Source organism: Tursiops truncatus, chromosome 7 (genome assembly GCF_011762595.2).
Source record: "Tursiops truncatus isolate mTurTru1 chromosome 7, mTurTru1.mat.Y, whole genome shotgun sequence".
NCBI classification, from domain to species: Eukaryota; Metazoa; Chordata; class Mammalia; order Artiodactyla; family Delphinidae; genus Tursiops; species Tursiops truncatus.
This window is the reverse complement of record NC_047040.1, coordinates 54,092,314-54,109,857: the sequence shown is the minus strand read 5'-3', so window position 1 is coordinate 54,109,857 and position 17,544 is coordinate 54,092,314. Positions and strand designations below refer to the sequence as shown.

Genomic DNA, 17,544 nt, shown 5'->3' with positions numbered 1-17,544 from the left:
GAATGCTACTAATGATTTAAAAAAAGACAGTGATCATAAAATCAAATATTTTATTGTCCTCAGTTAGCTCACTGTCTCCCGAGAAAGGCACTCAAATAATCTAGCCAGTATAAGTGACAAGGGGCTGCAGAAACAGGGGAGGAAGGTCCTGACATAGGTGGGTACAAGGAAAGAAAGAGGGGTATACAAGAGGGGGATATGTATGTGTGTGTGTGTGTGTGTGTGTGTGTGTGTGAGAGAGAGAGAGAGAGAGAGAGAGAGAGAGAGAGAGAGAGAGAGAGGAAGGGGAGAGTCTGGGTAGATTTGGCAGAAATCATTTTGGAGCTGCTTCAAGAGATAAATCAATTAATTATGTATTTTACATGAAGTACCCAATTGTTATAAAAATTAAGGATGATCTTTTCAGTCCTAATGCTATAAAAAAGCCCAGGGGTTAGGCATCTAGAATTGAAATGCAAAATAATTTTGCAATAATTGCAGTAGCACGCACACATACACGTACTTTCTCATTACCTGTAATTTTTCAGCATACATATCTACTTGTTGAATTTGATATTTCAGAGCTTTTAGATTTCGAGCTTTTTCATTTTTCTTAGTGTAATTAAACTTCAAATTGTTGAATTTCTTTTTGATGTCTTTGAATGACTCTTTGAGCTGCAGTTCAATAAAAAGAAACAGGTGATTTCCTTAAAATGAGAACACTAATATTCACTTGAAATAAATCAAGATATCTACACTTCAAAATATTCATAACCTTCGAGATGTATCTAGAGTGATTTTCAGTAGAAGACAGGTCTGCTAAGTGAATATATAATGTGGATTTAAACATATCCCCCAAATATAGGTAATTATAAATTGTTCTTAGTATTTTTTGATTTGTAATTTATAATTAGGATTACAGTTACGGAACATCCTTTGACCTTCAAACAAGAAAGTTTTTAACATACGATAGATTTTAAGCAACTCTAATTTTCTTATTTGTATTTATTTATTTGACATCACTTTACAACTCATTCTGTTCTCTGTGTGCTAATATTTGTTCCATATTCCAATGCTCTTATAGCCATCATGAATAAATTTATTAAGCCTCCAAGGAGCTGTCCATGTTGCAGAGGTCAATGGAGTGTTGACATTTAGACCAACGAGGACATTAGTGGGGTGGAAGAGGAGACCCAGTATGACAGTCAGTAGGAAAAGGACTGTATTTGTCCAAATCCAATTAAAAATTATTTTTCATGGGCAGTTTCCAGAAGAGATTTACTTCTTAGATATCAGCCATTAACTTCAGAGGTCCTTAAAAAATGGAATGTAAGGTGACAGTTGTTGCCTGTGGTGGCAATGCTAACTTGTATATAAACAGAGTGTATGGCTATACGCTGAAAACGGGGCATAGATGATGACTTTCTTAAGAATAAACAGTCCAACTTTACCAGTGAGCCAAAATTCTAAGCAGTCTAGTTCCATTAACAACAACGCTTTCTGTGCCCTTCTCCAGATTCAAGAAGGATAAACATATTAACAGGCAATTCACTCTATATTATCAGCAAACAGAAGTACAGAGAAAATATAAACCGTCTCAGATTATATGGAAGCATTTAACAGCCAAGAATAAACAATGTCATGGTTGATAAATTTGAGCTATGACAAGAAAAGTCAGGAAGACATTAAAATTGTTTTCAATGACAGCAAGTAAATTATTTGGGAGGGAATAAAGGCTGGGCCCATGCTGGATTTTAAACTTATAATGCAGAAAAACATATTTGCCCCAGAAAATGCTTGCTTTCTCAAAATGCTTATTTCAAATTCTGCATATTGTAAAAACAGAACCGTGACCTTATCTTTAACATTTTCTGAAGACAACAATCTATAAAGCCCTAGCCTATTTGCATACATGGAAATTATTATACTGATGCAATTTTTGCATTTGCCACAACTATACTTCATCATCAGTGTTGTTTATTTTATATGGTAAATGAAATAGCTGAGCATTAGCTTTAAATTATAAGCACAGAGACCATGTAAAATATTTAAATTGATAAATCAGTAATATTATAAAGGAGTGGAAAGAACTGTAACTTCAAAATTTGAAAATGATTTCTCTGTTAGAACTCAGAAAAATATTTAAAAGATAATATTCAGTTGGTATATTTATGAAATAAACAATATTTAAATTTTTTGACATTTGTTGTTTTAATATGTATGTATTTGTTATTAGTGGGAAAGGACAAATGAAGTTGATTTTATGGGATTAAGATACAGACTTCCTCCTTAGTTAATCACATAAAACTTTGGCAGGAACTTTTTTCCCTTGAAGTCATAATCTGCAACAATAGGTGCAATAACTACCACATCTGAGGAAACCAGAGATTTTTGTATTAAAAAACATGTCCTCAATAGGGAGTTATTGTAATGAGTACAGAGTTTCTGTTTGGGATGGTGAAAAAGTTCTGGAAATGAATAGTGGTGATAGTAGTGCAACACTGTGAACGTACATTATATCACTTAACTGTACTCTTAAAATGGTTAAGATAGTAAATTTTATGTTATGTGTCTTTTACTACAGCTAAAAATACAATTTTTATTTTTAATAAAAATAAAGTAAAATAAAATGAAAGGAAAAAATACGTCCAGTCACTAACATGTATCCACTGGAAAATAAAATTTTATATTCTTTTTTCCCCCTTACTGTAACATGACATATATTATAAACTTCAGTCTAAAGAAAGGAAGAGGGGCTCTGTCATCAACCAGATAACCACTGGGTTACACCCGCTTGTTTAAGTGGGAAAAAATCAACATCTATTTGAAAACTATATGATAAATGAAGAAAGGCTGAGCCTTAACACTTTAATTCTAAGACATGACATTTAAAATCTACTTTGGATTAAGAAATTTAAGACTGATAAATGATGAGTACAAATTTATTTCTGTTTGCCTCAGAATGTATGCACTTCCACTGACGATGATTTATAAAGCCAAAGATGTTCAGGCGATATGGGTATGTGAAATGGGATCAGTTTCTTTCTGACACATGAGCTCCTTTGACAAGTTGCTGGCACTTTTCTCTTTTGGTCCCACTGGAAATCTATTTTAAATCCTGTACCTTTCCCAGCTCAAATTGAGGACTATGCAGATACAAGAGGAAGGCAGCAAGCGTGAACTACCTTCAGCAATCAGATTTTCAGAAAACATCCAGCCATGCCTAAGTTTCTTACCTGCACATTCCAATACGAAAACTTAACTTCCCATCTAATCTCCACATAACTTGTGATCATATTTTTAAGGGAACTGAGTGCCATGGTTGCTCGGCTGTGGTATCATTGTTCACGCAGCTGTTTCTAACTTTAGTTAGCTTGTCAACAATGGGGAATGGTGTAGATGGCCAAGACAACTGCTCAACTGGAGCACAGAAGCAGGAAAAAACACCCAAAGCTTGGGGCAAGAAAAAGTTTACCCTATTCGAAATCTTTAAATGTTGTTTTAATTTATACTGATAAAATTTCTGAAAGTCTTAAGATAATCAGGAGAAAGATATTTTTTCAAATGAACAGTGCAATTTTCCTATCTTTCCATATGTTCAGCTCCTACATGTTTGCTGTGGAAGAAGCGGACTAATTTAATACAACTATAATTAGAAAAAAAATCATTAAGACTTTAAAACTGCAGTTCTTTTGAAACTAGCATAATGAGCATCTTCACCAAATTTCCCAGGGAGCAGTAAGCCTCTCTCAGGGTTAGGCATAAACAAAAACCTCTTAGAGAAGAAGCAGAAGGGAACAAGATGGACAACAAGGAGGCTGGCTTGCTATTTTTAGTCTTGAGGAAGCTGGTTGAGGCAACTTTGGCACAAGAATGTATTATCTGTGAGTCTGTTGCTGGCAAGGCCAATTTACGTGAGGGACATGAGACATTTTAAAACTAAGAAAATGTATTTAAAACAAGAGCTTTTCTTAGAACTATGGCACACAATTGTCCAGAAGCAAAAATACAAAACAAATAGTCCATTTCTCTTAATGTCCATTTCACGAGCTTAATTTCTTGCCCACCATTTTGCCTACTCCAGAAAACAAAAGCTTTCTGATTCTCATTTTCAGTAACAGAAAGAAGGCTGCAATGCCATCACTTCCCAGGGATGCCTGTATTTGAAATGAAGGGACCCAAAGACTCATAACTTAACCTGAATGATTTGCTACAATTATTAACAGTAGAATATTTAGGCTTAGTGCTGGAGAGACTTTGGGACAAGACTTTTTGGGCCTCCATCTGTCCAGCAACCACACGGCTGTCTTCCTGTGCTTACCATCAGTCTTGTAGAAGCAGGAAATAGGGCCGCTTGGAAGGAGAAGACAATTGCTCCATTTTAAATTGCAGGTGGCAGCATATCTCAGTAATGGCTATTTTATCCACTCTGCAAGTTTTGTTTGTTCATAATATATTTACATTTTATTTTCTGGACATGATAACCACGATTTTAAACTTTAGCTTTCTATCTTCTTCAGTAAGAAGAGTCATTTTGCAGATGTTAAACACAAAACTTCTAACAGATTCTAACCCTATGGGATGGACATTTTCAGAACAAATTATAATCTTTCCCATCCTCTTACATATACCAATGAAACAGACTCACAGTGGGGCCTGGTAATGAGCAGTTGTGACTGTGAAGTCCCTTGGGCTTTAAGTTGCCTAGACTCTTAGTTTCCTGAGGACTTTCCTGTTCTTATGGCCTGGCACACAGTAGTCATATTTGTTGAATGATGATAATTTAGTTTTTTTCTTAAAATGATGAATTAAGGTCATCAATTTGGAAAACAGTAATTATCTGTACTATACCATAGTGCTGCCTCATCTGTACCCTCTTTTTCTGCTTCCTTTCTTACCAGATGGTGGTTGTCCACAGTCATTTTGTCAATAGCAAAGCAGTATACAATATCAGGAGGTTTAATGTTATTGGTTGTGTATTTGTCTAAGGCAGCAGCATTCCCCTATTCTACAATAATTTATTGCTGCTAATCTGCCTTATCTCCCTGGAACTTAGATGACCGTTTTATCCAAATTGACAAAAGAACAAAAGAATCTGTGTGACTAGAACAAGAGACTCTGACATATGGAATATATATATATATATATATATATATATATATATATATATATATATATATACACACATACACATACATACATATTTCTGTTTCCTTCCTGATGGGTAAGATGTTGCTACAGTGTAGAAATTTCAGGCTGAAGTAATATAATTATATGAAAGCTCCATTTGCAAAATTTATTTTGGAAAAATGAATAGCAACCCAATTCTCTCATTACTACATTTTTTTTTTTTTGTGGTACGCAGGCCTCTCACTGTTGTGGCCTCTCCCGCTGCGGAGCACAGGCTCCAGATGCGCAGGCTCAGCGGCCATGGCTCACAGGCCCAGCCGCTCCGCGGTATGTGGGATCCCCCTGGACCGGGGCACGAACCCGTGTCCACTGCATCGGCAGGCGGACTCCCAACCACTGCGCCACCAGGGAAGCCCCGTTACTATACTTTTCATCAAACTAATTGTTCATGATCCATAATGAGGCTCCAGTGACAAATTTCCATTAACATCATGTAAATGTAAAGGTAATGTTTTTGGTCAGGTTGCAGGAAGAAAACATGCTCGATATTAACTTATTACATTTCTAAAGAAGACATGTAAAGCATAAGGAACTGATGTTGTTCTGTCATGTAATATGGCAGAGAATATCTATAATGCTTTGTGTATTAAAAGCTTATTTATATTGCCAGGCAAGAAAATGTACAGTGAGATTCAACATTCATGCATACAAATATATCTTTGTGTGAAATGAGTGGGAAAAAACTCCACAAAATCTGGCAGTCTGAAGGGTGTGTTTTCTAGTACACATGGAGAAAATGAGTTTTTACAATTAACTAACTATGGCTTATATAGTATATAAAATTAGAAAATAATAATATTTTACCCAAAGAGAATCAAGGCACAAAACCATGGTTCTTTGTCGTTAAGGAATATCACATCACATTAAAAAAAAAATCACATTTAGAATACCTCACTTTATTTTATCTTGAGGTACTGAGTCCTTTTCTTTTTTTTTTTTTTTCTGTTATTTTTTGCCGCGCGGCTTGTGGGATCTTAGTTCCCCAGCCAGGGATTAAACCCAGGCAACAGCAGTGAAAGCCCTGAGTCCTAACCACTGGACCACCAGGGAACTCCTGAGTCCTTTTTTAAGGGCCTTTAGTGCACTTAAAACCATGTAATAAAGTAATTTTAGTTGAAATAACCAAATGAACTGTGCTATTATATCAGATCATACAAAGAGCTTGTAACGAGTATTCGAGAAAACAAAGATAGAAGAAGAAAGCATAGTAAAAGGATACATTAACATCAGACCATACAGTGGTTGAATGGGTTCAAACATTACCTGAATGGTGAACTCTGAGTTTAGCAGGTGACAAGCTGGTGCCCAGTAAAAGTTGGTCCCCAATAAATGAGCCTCTGGCCCAGAGCTGACTCCCTGAAACCCCACAGTCCTGAAGCACACTGCTCAAGTGAAAACTGTATACTCCTCAGTTTCCTCATCTGGAAAATGAAAGTCCTCCAAAGCCAATTTCAGCTCAGATCAGTGAACTTCCAAGAAGCACTTTAAATGCACTGGATGCAAAATAATGCATTTCAAAATCAACTGAACAAATCGAATGCTATGCTTCGTCTAGTTCCCTGGTGGGCTATCTGACTTTATTTTTTTATACAAAAAAAATTAGTGTAACATGCAGCATTTAATTTTACATAATTTTTAAGCACTCATACCAAATACTAATAATGATAATAACAATTAAAATATCAAATATTATCACAACTTAGAATCTGGCTCTGACAGTCACAATACAAACCAGACCACACATCTCTTTATTTTATTAACGGGCACTGAAAATATTCCTTTGGATTATCTTCCCATTAAGCTTGTAGTTGGAAAATCCAGGCTGTGCATGATGTACTGTGACATGCCTTGTATATCTCTACGAGGAAGGAAAAGGGAAAAGGGCCAAAAGTTTTCAAAGATCCTTTGAATATGAAACTGTGACTTATATCAAACATTAGTTGGGTTTGAAGTAGAAGCAAATGGGAAGAATCACTCTCTTAATACTTAAGATCATGTTAAAGTGATGTTTGACTCCTATATCAAAGCTGCACGTATCTGGTTTCTGGTTCCTGTTACAGTACAGACAATCCTGGTGTGTCCCTACTTTGACTGGGAGGGCCAGGCTGGCTCCCAGCAAAGGCTCATCACGAGGCAGCCCTGTAAACAGAACCACTGTGGAAAGGGCCTAAACAGGGAGACCCACCTCCATAAAGGCCACCATGCTTCAGGAAGAGGGAAAGTGAGCCATAGGCAGCTGGGAATAGCCCTTAGCCTGCTCTCTTGTGCTTTCAGTAAAATATGGTTGAACATCACAGCAGAGAGAGAGATCTTCAGCAAAAGAAAAGGAAGAAGAGGAAGAAAAAGAAGAAAGAAAACAACTTTGGGGAAAGATAGTAAAAAAAATTATTTCCATGGCTGTGAATCTAAATTTTATAGCCTGAGGAGAATTAAGATTGTTTTCCTTAAAGTGATCTGGCTGAAGTGGTGCTAACTGCAGTACAGGACCCAGAAGAGGCCGTTCTACTACACAGAGGGCAGACTACACTAGGGGTTTAACACTGAGCGAATTAATGAGTGTCTCGCCCACAGTGACTCCTGAAACACAGACTCAGAGCAGAAACTCTACAGTCCTGTGGCACACTCAACTGAAAACCCTCCATGATGCTGCTTCCTGTTTCCCTCCCACTGAATGGGATCCAAGCGGCCCCTCCTGCTCTCGCCCTCTTGCTTTCCTTCCAGCCATGCTCCTTTCCTGCACTTCTCTGTGGGCTATGGAAGGGCTAGACCACTTGCTAAGTTTAGTTACTCATACTTAAGTCCATGCTCTAATGTTGTTTGATAATATTTGATACTCACTGGTCCTAAATTGTGTAAAGAGGGCATAAACAGAAAAATCAAGAAGGTTCACCACATCTTTTTCCCTCTGCTCACTTTCCTAATGGGTTTGTGATTAATGAACTTAGAAACGTCTTGCTCTAAACAGAGATAAATCTGGAATTGTGGTACCTTTTGTTCTGCTGTCAGTTCCAGTAAGGAACCAGGACCCTCGCTAAGCTATATTTTTCTCCTAGAACAAGTAAACCTTTAGATGGAAAGTTTACCCTGGGAGGATGTGGCTCAAGTTCAGCATGTGTCTGGGGGTTGGGGGTTGGGTAGAATTGAGGAAGAGGAGGTGGAATTAACTGTGTATGGATGAGGGGGCATGGAGTCTAGGCGTTGTTTTGCCAGAGAAGTCACTCAGTTTGAGTAAATATGAAACCAGCCACTTGACTTTGGTGATAATACTTTGTAGCCTCTGAAGCAACAAGCCTGCTCCCCTTAGCACCCGCTTCATCATGAGTCAATGGTACTTAAATAGCATCTCCGCAGACGGGAGCTGGCTGAACCGGGATGCTATCGCTCTGCACTGATGATGTGTATCCACTCAAGCAAAACAACTGCTGTGAGGGTTTGGGGTGGGTTGGGGAGGAGCAAACAATAAACCCTAATGCCACATTCTAGGTTCTTCCATGTGTTGACAATATACTGACCTCAAAAAGTTTGGGAGCTTAAAGTTCACTCAATCTTTCTGAGCCCTGAGGCCATTGCTTGGCAGATTAAAGGTCAAGGGTAAAAAGAAAGGCTCCTGATTCACTGTGCGTGTGTGTGCGCGTGTGCGTGTGTGTGCGCGTGTGCGTGTGCGTGTGTGTGCGTTCTCACCTCGCTCATCTCATCCCTTGCAGTACAGAACTCCAGGCTGTGGGTCAGGGCCCGCTCGTGGTCTTCAGCCTGGGCACGCCAGTTCAGACTGTCCCCCTCAAGGATGTCCAGCTGCTGCTGCAGGTGCTTTGCAGAAACATTAGAGCAGTTCTAAAAATGAAAGAGAAGGGGAAGTGACGAAGGGAACTGGCAAAACAGCAATGAGAACAACATGCTATTTACCTGCATTGTGAAACTCATAAATGACATCAAAAAATATGACATCCTGATTTATTTCACCTTAAGCTTCTTTGAATATAATGATTTCAGAAAGAAGCCAGACACCCAACACCCGATGTTGGGAAAGACAAACCCTTACATTTCCAGTCTTGAAACTTCAGTTTTGAAGATTTGCTCACCACACCCAACGCCTCAGAGACACTATTCATTATAAGGTATAATTTTTACTTCAAAAGGCATAAAATATGCATTAGAAACATTTGGCGTCTGCACTATAATTTTCCTGTCAACTTGAGCGTAACCTCAGGTTTATTATGCAAGTGCTCCAACCTCTACTCAACGCAGAGGGCTGCGGAGGCCAAGGCCAGATGCGGACTGGAGAACAATTTACATTATTTGTGCAAAGTGAGACGTCTTACTTGTTTTTTTTCTTTTTAAAATAAATTTACTAATAAAACAAAACTCTTTAAAAAGAAAAGTCCTTCCTGGGAAAAACATTCTGTTATAACAGAGACAGATATTTTGTATTTGTGTCTTTCAGTTAAGAAAATACTTTAGATCCATTGAATTCCATATAGTTTAGTGGATATCTTAAATGAACTTTGAAATAAAATCAGCCATTACGATTTTTATTAATGTTATACATACTGGATAGAATTAATATAATCTTTTCTTCCCTCAAATTAAGAATTTGGAGAAGGAGCTTTTTAAAATCAGAGCCCAATGTGTTATTTAGGAGAATTTAATCTGGAATTATTTCCATCTCTTTTAGGCTCCTTTGGTAAGGTCAGTCCAGTGGAATAAAGCAGATCCAGTGATGAGTGCCCAGATCCCTGGGTGGAGCCAGGGTTCTTGAGCTTGTCTACCCTGGGGTTTCACGGATAAAGCAGCTTCTCTGGGATAAGACTCTTCACCTATAAAATGAGGGCCCTGGGCCTAACGATCTCTCGGCTACCTTTTGGATCGGACGTGCTAAAGCAGCATTGTCCAACAGAAATACAACTGAGCCATATAAATAATTTTAAATTTCTTAGTAGCCATATTAAAAAGTAAAAAAGAAACAGTGGAAATTAATTTTCATAATATAGTTTGTTTAACCGAACACATACCCAACATGTAACCAAATATTAAAAAACATTAATAAGGTTTTTTTCATATTAAGTCTTTGAAATCAAGTCTGTATCTCACACTTAGAGCATATCTCAATTGTTGCTAAATTTCTATCAGAAATACTTGATCAGCACTTAAATCTCATAGAGTTTAGTAGACTCACATACCCAAATTGTTCCCAATATACTTAAAAGTTTTACAATTTGGGGTACCAGTTTTAAATTTAAATTAATTAAAGTTAAATAAAATTAAAAGTTGAGTCCCTTAATTGCATTAGGCATATTTCAAATGTGAAAAACGAACTGCCATTATAGATAGCACACCTCTATGATTTTTTAAAAATTAGCATGAGAATAGATGTATCAAACAAGGCTTTTAAAATCAGATTTTTCTCCTTAAAATGTTTTTCTCTGGATGTGGTAGAAACTTACCACAAATAAGTAGCCCAATGGTTTAATGTATTTTTTAATTTAACGTATACCAGGCAATGTGCCTGGTTTCTTTCATATTACAGGCCAACTGAAAGCTATATTAGGTATAAATGGTGGTGTTCTAAGTTGCTTACAGGCCGCTGAACTGACGAGATGATGTCCACCCCCAAGGAAAGAGCCAGTTTATGGAGATGGTCTATGTGTGCCTGCTTTTCCCGAGAGCGACTGAGGAGAACCTGGGCATCGTGAGCATCAGCAGTTTCCTTTGGCTGTTGTAGAAACTCCAGTTCTCTTGATCTGAAGAGTCGTCCCAGCTGGAATTTAGACCATTAACAATTAACCTTCGTATTTTTATGAAGACAGATTTTTTTACATTGAGGTATAGTTGATGTACAATATTATATAACTGGCAGGTGTACAATATAGTGATTCACAACTTTTAAACGTTATACTCCATTTATAGTTACTATAAAATATTGGCTATATTCCCTAAATTGTACAATATAACCTTGTAGCTTATTTTATACCTAATAGTTTGTACCTCTTAATCCCCTACCTCCGTACTGCCCCTCCCCCCTTCCCTCGCCCCACTGGTCACCACTAGTTCTCTATATTTGTGAGTCTGCTTCTTTTTTGTTATATTCACTACATTGTTGTATTTTTCAGATTCCACATATAAGTGACATCATACAGTATTTGTCTTTCTCAAAGATAGCTTTTTTAAAAAAAAAAAACTTCTTTCCTATAACATATTTAACTAGCAGGTCAACACTGACAAGCCCATCTAAAATTATTAGTATTATAGACAAATAAGTGTTACAATGCTGCAAGTCAATAGGGTAAAATTGAGGGACTAACTCTGTCAGTTCTATTAAAGAAGAAAACACTGTTTGCTCACAGACTAAAACTTTAGCAAGATGAGGCCTGTGATCTCAGTAAATTCAGAGGCTATTTTCAAGGGATTTCAATAAGTCTCCATTTTCTGTTAATAGAGGCTAAGGACTATGAAGTTTTACTGAGCACTCTACTGATATTTGAGATATAAAAGAAATTGTTTTCTTCCCTCGAAGAGTTTACACTTGAGTTAGGGAACAAAAGTAATTAAGAATCAAGATGTTAAAAATGACAGATGTGTGGAATAAACAATAAGAGTTCGAGGAATTTTGAAGAGAGAAAAATCACTCCAAGGGAGGTGGATTTTTGGATGGAGGGACACAGGGCCTGGATGGTAGAGAGGAGACAGAAGGACCTGTCAGATAATGGCAGCCCAAGAGTCAAGGCTTGGAATTAGGGATGTGGACGCCATCTTTGAGGGACCCAAGGAGAGCTCACTTTGGCTGGAACATCGGGCAGAATGGGGCCCAGTGAGAGAAAAGTCAGGGGCCAGACTGAGGAAAGCTTCTAATATCAGAATAAGCAATCTGGCCTTTATTTATTACACAATCATTTATTTTTAATTTCATAGTTTAAAACTGAGAGTCTTCCAAACATCCATGATAAGTCTTACCTCTTCTCTGACTTGGTGGAACTGGACAATCTTATACAGGATCTCCTCGTAATCTTGGATTCTCTCTTTCTGGTTTTGATGGAGGTGAATTAGGTCCTTCAGCTGTTGAGACTTCTCTTTCACAGGGGCTCCTTTGCCACTTAACTCTTCTGACTCTTTTATAATGTATTGAGCCTCATCATTCAGTTGCTAAAAAGTTGTAAGCAATAAAAGAAATACAGCTTTTAGAGAGCTTTTTACTTTACAACTGACTATATGAAGATCTCAATAACAAATCACTCTCTTATTTGTTAACAAATACTATTGTGAGCTTCACCCCCATCCCTGCAAATCCAGGCATTGGGCATGATGCTAGGGATATATTATTCCATCCTCATCTTCTCGGAACTTTTTTTAAAAATTAATTTAAACTAATTAAATTTTAAAAACACAAAAAAGTGTTTCAAAGTTAGGTGGTGAAATGGAAAGTCATATATTTCTATGACATACCAAATATTCTGGTCATCTGTTAAGTAAATATATTCTAGATACTCTATGAGGCTGTGACCATCTGTGATATTTAATACAACCAGAATCAGGTGGTATGATAAGAACACCAAAAGAAGACAAGCATAAAAATATATTGGGGAATTATTTGTCCTCTGTGATAAAAGAATGATCAAAATGAACCACCAGCTGAGCAGCACAGTAGCTATGCTGCATTAAAAGCAGTCATCCCAGAATCCACAAATAGCCACCACTTGTAGGGAGGGATAAGGCACCTTCTTTTTACCCAGAACTGCTCAGATAGCCCTTATAGGAATCTAGATCCTGGTGCACAGCTTAAAGAGGAAGCTGCTATAATTTCAGAGCTGGATTTTATGTCAAGGATAACAGTAATGGAAATGATTTAGGCTAAGGAGATAATTTGCAGAAGAGTGACCTAGTAAGGGTCTTCATGTTGAAATCAAGTACGTGGGCGTCAAATATACGCACATCACAGTGACAGAGCTAAAGAAACTTGACAACAGTTCCTGATTTAGAGGAATTTACACACATACACTTACTCATGTGCAGGGACACGTGCACACACGAAATGCAGATACATATGATACAGAGTATAGCAAAGAAACCAACAGATAGGCTAGGAGAATTTTCTAAGAGTTTGGAGGAAAGAGTTCACTGTGGGCCACAGCGGTGTGTGTGCTTTTTGTGAGTGGGGGGTGGTTATGTATTACATTAGTTTTGTCTTAAAGGAACATAAACTAGATATTCCCTAAAGGAATCTTCAAACTTCTGTTTCGGGGTTTCTTTAAAGCCAATACTTGCAAAGTAGTGACAAACAGAAACACAGGTATCTTAACTCTGCAGCAAAGAACACGAATCCAGATAGGAGGATAACATGACTGGCAAACTTTTTCGGCAGCTGTGTCAAGGTCAGGAATGGCAAGAGGTGTGTGTGGGGGGTATGGAATGCACTAGCAATCAGGGCCTGGGAACATGACTCATGGTTTTTTCTCTCACATTCTGAGGGCTCTCTGAGAGGGAGAAAGGGAGAGCACAGCAAAATTCTTGGAATTGTGGTAGGAGCCTGGGGTGCCAGTGGGTGATGACATCACAGTGATAATTTCAGGGACAGAGGACAGCAGAACCTCTGTGTCAGAGATTGCCCATCCTTGTTTTGAGATGTCTGAATCGAAAACATGTCTATACCCCTTAGGAAAGGAATTAGAGTAAATATATATGATAAATACATTAATAAGGAACTAATTTAAATTAAAATAATCTAAGATAAGAATATATTAAGGACCTTTTGTAGCCCAAATGTTTGTGTATCATCAAATATAGCACACTGCAGTTAAACAGGAAGAAAAATGTGTTTTTAAAGTGGATTTTTAGACAAGCAATGCTGTTGTTTTTTAAAAATTGTAATTCATCAGACTGTAAAAATTAATTAGGTGAGCATTGACTGAACAGTTTTTAATACTTTTTCATTCACCCAAGGCCATCAATTTGTTTCTTCACCTGGAACTGAGGTTTCATTTCATTCCATTTTTTCTGTAGACCTAAAATGGTCTGGAGACTCCCTCCAAGGTCAAGTGCAGACACAGGCATAAGTGCTTCCTGAAGAAGTTTTAAGTTGTGAGTAGTCTGAAATAGACGTTAGATAGTTATGCATATGTTTTCTTTGATACCACCAGCAAATACGTCATAATCATTCCAGTGATGACATGGTATGTCATCAAACTTTTCAATTACCATGAAAGCACTCACTACCTAGAGTGAGCCTGTGGTTCTAAACCACCAATGAACAAAAGCACAGGCCCTCTTTTTATTGTGGTAAGATATACATAACAAAATTTACCATTTGAACCATTTTTAAGTGTGCAACTTAGTGGCATTAGTACATTCATACTGGTGTGCCGCCATTACCACTATCCATCGCCAGAACTTTCTCATCCTCCCAAACAGAAACTCTGTATTGGTTAAACTCTAACTCCCATTTCACCCTCCCCTCAGCCCCTGGTATCCTCTATTCTGCTTTCCGTCTCTGTGAATTTGTCTACTCGAGGTTCCTCACATAAGTGGAATCACAATATTTATCCTTTTGTGTTCGTCTGATTTCACTTATGCTTCCAGGGTCCCTCCATGTTGCAGCATGTGTCAGAATTTCCTTCCCTTTTAAGGTGAGTACTACCCATTTACCTGTTCCCTCACCTTTCTAAGTTGCTCTTTGAACGCTCCCCACCGCTGTTTCACGGGCTTGCTTGCAGCGGCTTTAAGTTGCCAGGCTATCCGAAGGCGGCTGAGTTCCTCCCTTTCTGCCTTCTGGCTTTCCATAGTGTTCTCCATAATGTGTACTTCATTTTTCACATTTAATATTTCATTTGCTTTTGCCTGTGAAATTAATAATTATATAATGGCTTTTCTTTCCCAAGAAATAGAACATTTTGCATACAACTATTTGAGGAGGCAAACGCTTCATCATAGCCAAAGCAGAACACAGTTCTGATATCAAGACAAGGCTGAAAAGTCTGTGCACAGGCACAGCTGGGCTCTCAGAACCCATAATCTATGCTTGGACGTCAGCTCCCGAGCTCTTCATGACCCCACTGGTGTTTGAGTCCTCTCCTTTAGGATCTGTTCGTTTCCTCGGGCTTAAAGGGTGACTGAATGAGCATAGGGATCCAGAAATTTTGAAGTTGAGATTATTTTAATGCATAAGTTTTGAAGTGGATTCCACCTTTTATTTTAACACACATTAGAATATGTCAATATCTGAGTATCAGGGACCATGAGGGGGCAGATTGTTGTGGGTCTGTGTTTCTTTCTAAACTATCCCATTGTATATATTGGGTGGGCCAAAAAGTCCCTTTGGTTTTTAAATAAAACTAAAAGACACATTTTTCATTTTCACCAAGAACGTTATTGAACAACGTATTCACCCTTTTGGTCCACTACCTTCTGCCATTTTTCAGGCAGCTTCATAATTCCGTCTTCCCAAAACTTTTTATCTTTTTGAGCAAAGAACTGTTCCAGGTGCCTTTTCCAGTCTTCAAGGGAACTGAAATTTTTTCCATTAAGAGAATTTTGTAAAGACCAAAATAAATGGAAATCCGAAGGTGCAATTTCTGGTGAATATGGCGGATGAATCAGAACTTCCCAGCCAAGCTGTAACAGTTTTTGCCTGGTCATCAAAGAGGCATGTGGTCTTGTGTTATCCTGATGGAAGATTATGTGTTTTCTGTTGACTAATTCTGGATGTTTTTCGTCAAGTGTTGCTTTCAGTTGGTCTAATTGGGAGCAGTACTTGTTGGAATTAATCATTTGGTTTTCCAGAAGGAGCTCATAATAGAGGACTCCCTTCCAATCCCACCATAGACACAACATCACCTTTTCTGGATGAAGACTAGCCTTTGGTGTGGTTCATCTCACTTGCCCCATGAGCTCTTCTGTTCCACATTATTGTACAGTATCCACTTTTCATCACCCGTAAAAATTTGTTTTAAAAATGGAACGTTTTTGTTATGTTTAAGTAGAGAATCACATGAGGAAATACAGTCAAGAAGGTTTTTTTCACTTAACTTATGTGGAACCCAAACATCAAAATGATTAACATAACCAAGTTGGTGCAAATGATTTTCAACGCTTGATTTGGATATTTTGAGTATGTCGGCTATCTCACATGTGGTATAACGTTGATTGTTCTCAACTAATGTCTAAATTTGATCGCTATCAACTTCAACTGGTCTACCCGACCATGGTGTAGCGTCCAGCGAGAAATCTCCAGCACGAAACTTCGCAGAACACTTTTGCCATGTTCCATCAGTCACAGCACCTTCTCCATACACTGCACAAATCTTTTTTTGCATTTCAGTTGTGTTTTTACCTTTCTTGAAATAATAAAGCATAATGTGCCAAAAATGTTGCTTTTTTCCATCTTCAGTATTAAAATGGCTACACAAAAATTCACCAATTTTGATAAGTAGTTTTTTAAATGACGCTCATATGACAGCTGTCATATACAATCTAACAAAATTGTTTCAAATGAAGTTAAAGACAACTAAGTGCTACTAGAGCCATCTTACAGAAAAAACCGAACAAACCTTTTGGCCAACTCAATAGAATTATTTAAAATTTTCCTTGTGAGCAGTTCCTCAAGTTACTCTGTTTTGTGAGAACTGAAATGTACCTCTATATACAGTTGTCCCTCGGTATTCACGGCAGCAGGGTGGGAGGCAGGGACTGGTTCCAGGACTCACCACGGATACCAAAACCAGTGGATGCTCAAGTCCCATGGTTGGCCCTCCATATCCGCAGGTTTCAACTAACTGTGGATGGTGTACTATGTTTAGCTCTGAGGTTGGTTGAATCCAGGGATTTGGAAGCAGTGGATATGGAGGGCCAACTGTATCTCTATATTTGTATCTCTATTGTGCACCAGAAGAACAATATCTAAATTCCAAGACTTCTCTTGCCAACTTTCATATGTTCTAGATCTCTGATTTGAAATCCTTTAAACAATGATTTTAAACTACTGGAAATTCAATCAGAGGCAGAAGGATAAGAGAGGTAGAGAGTAAGACAATAGGCTTTTTTTATGTCAAACATCAAAAAAATGCAGAAGAATATTTGTTTGGCAAAACAGTAATTTTTACTTTGATGGCCAGCTTTTCTCTGTAAATCCTTGAATTTCTAAGGAGCAATTGCACACGGATTTCTACAATGGCAATGACAGCTGGGTATCTAAAAGTCACGGGACCTTTTAGGTTATAGTCAGAAGATAGTGCCATGAATATGTAACAGGATATTTTAAATCACAGGCCATTTTATTTTAAAATTATTTTAAATGACATTAATATTGCACATTTATATTTTTATATTAATGTAGACATTATAAAGTGTCATTTAATTGAAAAAATACCTGCAGGTGCTAAATGTGACTTC

The 17,544-nt window shown here is 37.7% G+C and overlaps 1 protein-coding gene across 8 annotated transcripts in view; it reads right to left on the bottom strand.

Annotated features, from left to right (window-relative positions):
• The window catches only part of CCDC141 (coiled-coil domain containing 141), a 217,586-nt gene that overhangs the window by 39,224 nt on the left and 160,818 nt on the right, over positions 1-17,544 (bottom strand). For all 8 annotated transcript variants that reach the window (XM_073807529.1, XM_073807525.1, XM_073807527.1 and 5 more), the window contains 6 exons: positions 14,815-14,994; positions 14,122-14,247; positions 12,118-12,306; positions 10,745-10,924; positions 8,851-9,000; positions 514-654 (listed from right to left, as the gene is read on the bottom strand). In XM_073807529.1, coding sequence (XP_073663630.1) covers positions 514-654; positions 8,851-9,000; positions 10,745-10,924; positions 12,118-12,306; positions 14,122-14,247; positions 14,815-14,994 — 966 coding nt within the window. The remainder of the gene's footprint in view (positions 1-513; positions 655-8,850; positions 9,001-10,744; positions 10,925-12,117; positions 12,307-14,121; positions 14,248-14,814; positions 14,995-17,544) is intronic.